General features: G+C 38.1%; 1 protein-coding gene across 3 annotated transcripts in view; it reads left to right on the top strand.

The window, feature by feature from the left end:
* The window catches only part of LOC129725889 (WD repeat, SAM and U-box domain-containing protein 1-like), a 32034-nt gene extending 26392 nt beyond the window's left edge, over positions 1-5642 (top strand). The window contains exons 8-9 of one of the 3 annotated variants that reach the window (XR_008728201.1): positions 4783-5174; positions 5243-5642. Coding sequence is in view for 2 of the 3 variants with exons in the window: in XM_055682280.1 (XP_055538255.1) it covers positions 4783-4952 (170 nt within the window). In the remaining variant the exon portion in view is untranslated. Of the gene's footprint in view, positions 1-4782 lie in introns of all 3 variants that reach the window. The other 2 variants (XM_055682281.1, XM_055682280.1) reach the window with 2 other exon arrangements.
* The last annotated feature ends 358 nt before the right edge of the window (positions 5643-6000 follow it).

Here is a 6000-nt window from a genome sequence, read left to right on the forward strand (position 1 = left end):
TAAAAAGCAATGTAAGCACGCCCGTCGACTTCGGCAAACCCCAAATCATCGAACATCTTTATCGATACTCATGACGTCTGTCAAACATGCCAAACAGCCTGCATTACCACCGGAATCTGTCATCGCTTCTGACTTGCGAAAATTAAAGGAAAAGGAGAAGTCTAACATGCAGTCTACCCACTCTATACTTATTATTAAATTAGTGCATAACTTAAATTTACTACTTAAAATTATCGATTGTTTAAATCTAATACTTAACCTAGCTAATTGATAATATTTAACCTACCAAGTTGATCTGCATCAACGCTAAAATCAGCATACGCTACATCTACGACTAGTCGAGGCTTAAAATTATTGGCAAATACTTACCAAGGGAGTCTTAATCGAGAAGATTGAAAGCAGATCGTAAGCAAACAAATCTGTTGAAGAATAGCGAAATTACTAAAAGTAAGATACTTCAACAATTCCCTACCTACTTCTATTCAATGAACTATATTCGTAGGATTTTGTAACATCCCCTGTTACCAGCAGGCAGTTAATAAATCTGGTTAATTTCTGGCGACACCCGCGACTATTTTTTCAACAAGCAATAAAGTTCATCTCCAGTCAAGTAACAACACATACTGTCACATATTAAGCACGTGTTACGGGAGTACGACTATCTGATAATGGACGTTTCAACCACATGCAAAATTTTCTCTATCGAAAAATGTTCCCTTTCCATCTCCAGTCAAGAAACAACACCGTTGCATATGTTGTACATGCGCTCGCAGCGACTCCCCCTGCCGCAGGTCAATGTACAGCACTACTTAGAGCTGTACATTAACTCACGGCAAGACAAACCGTCATCGCAACTCAAGCCGTTCCTTCTATCTTCAATTCATCCGGTGTGCGTGTATTAGTTTGTTGTACGCATACGGAATAAAGAAATAACATGACAAGAGTTGCCAAGCAGCATTTTTTCCGTCATACAGTATGCAAACGTTGATGATTTCAAAGACTTCAAATGCGTCTTGGAATCACATCATGATTTGTAAACTGCGTCAGAGAAAAACAAAAACATTTGCCTTTATGCAAGCTATCTAAAACACGCAATGAGTGTGCTTCATAGAAACTCATTTGGAGCTGTTTGAAGATACAACACTCGTGCCCATCCCGAACAACATTCCAAATCTGGGCTCACGGTATTGCATATTTTCATTCCAAGTAAAAACACATACAAGCGTGTGGCCGTCATAATTTTTGTTACTTCTTGGTTATTACTCTTTGTGTATAATGCGCGGTCTAATACACAAAGTAATAAAAAGTTGCACCAAAGTAACAAAATGTTCTCCGTTTGTGCTGGGTGTGCGTGTAGAATTTTGAAACGCCGTTCTCTTGCATGAAGGCCATTTTGACAACTGAAGAGCATGCGCCGAAAACAAAGTAGGCACAGCATTCTACACACCTGTATCAACAAAAATAGGGGTTTACATTTTTTTCGAAAAATCGATTATAAGATTAAAAGTATACAGTCAGTCGCTATTTCGGCAAGAATTTTTAGCATTTCAGCTTTTTCCTTACAGTTTCGCCGTTTCGCCTTCGGGCTAGTTTTACATCGGAATTTGTTATTGTCATCTAGAATTTATCATAGTCCGTGTTTACGTTAGGAAAATGAATTCTATATATTAAAAGAGCAGGGCAAAAATACCCGGACATCTGTCGAGATTTTTGTGGCACTAAGTAAAATAGACGTTTTTGCAAGGGCAGGTTCTTCTCGATATGAATTTTTGGTTACAGTTTTGGCATTGAATAAACTGATAAATTTCCACTCGATGACGATTTCTTCGTCCAAGAAAAAAACGATTCTTTTAAAATTCCGTTTAGTAGGCAGTAATGCCGCTAATGTTGCTATAAAACCGTTTTTAGTGTAAAGTTTCGAACAAGGGTGAAGATTTTTCATCGAACTTTTGGAGTTACAGTGGCATGAACAAGCATTCAACACTTCAAAATTTAGTTTTAACGCCTTAAGAGGTAAGTTGAAATGAGTCGTAGCTAAGATGAAAATGAAAATGTTTTTTTTTTTTGATAACCAGAAAGCTTAGTTAACTTTTACGTTGAGGACCAAGAGATTTGACTTAGTTGTTTTTAGGATTTTTTAAGTAACCTTCAAAGTTGAACTTCCGAAAAACCGTTTCAACTTGCCCCGGGGTACCTTAATTCATCTCACGCGCACAACAGAAAACTAATGCCATGACATTGCCGGCGGATGAGACCGCCTTCGCCTTCATCGGAGGCGATTGTCCCCGTTCAGTCGATTGTTTCAATTGTTCTGTCGTGTTTATGTATGAACATACTGCCAATTGGAGTCAGAAGTTTAGTGGTGAATACACATTTCATCTTTCCTTCCTGTAGACTATCTCGCGGTAACGTCACGCATCTGAGTTTGACAGATACTGGTAATTTTGTTTACCTTCGGGCGAGACAATTTTGTTCTCGATTTCAGTAAATCATTTCAATTGTGACTAAAATAGCCTTTCAATGTTTTGCTTCTGCTACCAGTACACTGAAAACAATTTTGAATTGAGCATAATTTCCAAAAAAGTGAGGTTGAAAAGATTTCGTGCGATCAATAGAAATGGTCAGGTTTCGGGTATGATAATTTTTGACAATGTCGGGTTCGGGTTTGGTGAAAAAAAATTCGGGTTCGGGTCGGGTTCGGGTTTGATTAAAGAAATAAAAATATGGGTTCGGGTCGGGTACGGGCGTGTTGCGGACGGCTGCGGGCTTCAATCGAAAAAAGTCGAGTTCGGGTTGGGTACGGGTTTGAAAAATATCAAACCCGACCGTCTCTAGTAATTTATGCCAGATTATCCAAAAATTAAATAAAAACTAAATACGTTGAATTTTTTGCTCGATTGTTGAGAAACGCGGCACCCATTCCGCGAACGACTTTGCCTATGCTTTGTCTATGGCCCTAACTAGCTTACTCAACTTTATTTTACGGTCATCCAACACGATTACACAATTTTTTGAATATATTACTGAATGTAGTACATTCTCTTTTTTTCCAGCGTCATTTCGAATGTAATAAATTAAGAATGAGTAAAAAATAAACATGAAGTTTTGATAACATTCTAGTTAAGGCTGATACAATCGGGCAACAAAGCAAGATTTTGGGTTTGTAACGCCAACTCTGTGTCAGGCCGAATTTTAAATTGGATTTTTTTGTATTATTTTCAACGTATTAGACTGATGAGCCGAAAATCCCTAATACATTATACATTAGTCACAGTCGAGAGCACTTTCCGATATTATTCTCAACTTTTTTCTTTCGAAATAATGATGAATGATTAAGCACTTTTTATCGAATATTGGCTGTAGTTCTGAAGTGTTTTTGTAACTTTCGTCTGTTAGTCTAAGATTAGGAATTTTATTTTCTCAGCTCACATAATTTCTTTTAGAATTTCACCATACCAGAGAGTTGCGTCCACTATCCGCCATTATCGTTCGTGGAAAACTGGATTGATTTCTTCTCCGTCTCTCAATATTTTTTTCGTAATCTTTAACGTTAACACCCCAATGAATTTTGACAATAAGACGGTAAAGGCCTAATTATCTGTGTTGTGGGCAGTTTCATTATTTTCTGTGTTTTTTAAAAAAGCAAAGCCCTGGTGCTACATTCCGATTCGGAACCCGACCTTCTGTTTATTATATACAGACTTCGCAGCCAACTGTACAGGACAATTGCCAAGTGTACAGGACAATTGCAGGGCTAGCGCTACGCTACGCTACTGACACTAACAGTCTCTCCCGCGTCGAGACTCGAACCTACGACGACTGACTTGTAAGGCAACCATCGTACCTCGAAACCAGCTGGAGGGTTACTCTTCTGTGTTTTATTATTTTCAAAATCCACATATTTGCACTTTCATATTTTGTTCGGCCGATATAGAAGCATTTGCTTTTTTATTGGGAGCATGAGAAGTAATTAGTATTATTTGTTTTTCAATATCTATTTGTCATTTATTGCCAGTGACTCAATTGGCTGTGTGACTCAAGTGGTATGAACTATTTTTTTTCTTGTTTATTGTAGAACTAAAAAATATGTGAATTTCCAGTTTATCTGTTTTTTAATATCTAATTTTCCTACAATTGTCTTTTTAAGGACGGCTTTCAACTACGCCCATAAAATTTCATCCATTCAAATGAAAAATCAAAAATTTATGTTTTTTTGTTCGACATGAAAACTAGAACAATTTGGTAAAAATGGTAAGCCAAAAACAACTAATGTTGATTAGCCAGTTTAGCGGGTGTTGCAACATTACCACGATTATTCGGAAATTGAAACACTTTCAACCCTCTTATCATCATTGCTATCAAGGTTAACTCATTTTCACCGGACAAGATTTGGTTATCATGCACACGCTACCGAACCATCCAAATGCACCATTATTATTTTTATCACAATCACGTGAAAAGTAAACCATTGATTTTTTTGGAGTTTGGAGTTTCGGCTAAGCATGTAAAAGATAGCTCGATAAATCAGAGCCGTACTGTTAGTATAGCAGTAGGCACTGACAATAAAGTTTAAAATTCTAATTGTGCAATTATCTGTTAGAAAGTGAGTTTTTTTATTTTAATCGATGATTAATAAATAGTTATGATTTAAGAATGGTACGTTAAGTACCAATCGACAGCATCGCTGATCACAAATGTAAGTCAATTATAACTCTAATATTGGCCTTCCATCTTCCATGGTTTCCGGTTCTATTCACGCGCTCACATCACGCGGGGTCCCAGACGGATTTACGTACGAGCGGGCCGCCATACAGGAGTGGTTTGGCCGCGAGAAGATCGTCTCGCCAATGACCAACGCGGTGCTGTCCACCGATGAGCTGGTGGAAAATGGTAAGCTCAAGCAGAAAATCGACGAATATATCAAATCGATGGACCTGGATAATTTTGAATAGAAGAGATCGCTTTTGTACGTTCTAGAGAGTTTTAACACCATTCCATGTAGAGTTTTTGGATACCTATTTTTTTACGTACATACCACATACTGTCACTATATACAGCATTCAATTTGGACAGTATTATTTTGTGATAATATATAACCGGGCAAGCAATTTGTACCTTTGAAAAATCTAGCACACAGTAGCAGAGAGAAGCCTTCAGGTGTTAATCAGTGTTTGGTAGTGTAGCAAGAGAGAGATAGAACTAGTTGTTTGATGCGTTCATTTAGATGTTTTTGTTTACTCAGACAACACGATGAATTGCGTCCGGCAAGGTGAGGAGCTTACAGAATGAAGGTGCACACTTTTTTCTGTGAAAGCATCGATAGCTGATATGTGTATATGTTGGGCTTAGAATACGTTTCCTGGAGAGTGTGATAACGAAACGAATGACGAAAACCACGAGGGTTAGCAAAAATGATGACGATGATGCAACGCTGGATTACGGTGACACATTGCGCGAACTGCCATGCTGGATGGAACAGAGTGCGTGTTTCAGCAATAAAAAAAAACTCAATCTACCAAGTGCCTAAACCTTTAACTTTTACTGTAGCGAAGTAGGAGAGAAAAATCAATTTTGCTAAATATATTTTTATCTGTCAAATTTGCTCATGTTCGAAATACATACCAATTTGTAAATGTGTTTAAGTCTGGTGATTTGCGCAGTCAATCGTGTGATACCGACGATGACAGAGCCCATCACGTGAACACAAGAGAAAAACACGTTGAATATCGAATTGTACATAAAGAGAGCAATTCCATGACAGTGAATCATATCCCTACTGTCGACGGATAGCTCTCTTTATTTTCATATTCGAAAACTGCACTATTCCATTGTTGTTGAACTACAGCCGGACCCCCTACTTGAAACGTAGCAGAGGACAACAACGTGGAGGTAATGAGCGCATCCGCATCCGCCCGCGGCCAGTTGCAAACTAGCGCATAGTGCCGGCGTGTTCGACTTTATCGAATGCGGTGAGACATTCTCCCTTTTATCATATTGTTA

Source organism: Wyeomyia smithii, chromosome 2, assembly GCF_029784165.1.
Source record: "Wyeomyia smithii strain HCP4-BCI-WySm-NY-G18 chromosome 2, ASM2978416v1, whole genome shotgun sequence".
Lineage (NCBI taxonomy): Eukaryota > Metazoa > Arthropoda > Insecta > Diptera > Culicidae > Wyeomyia > Wyeomyia smithii.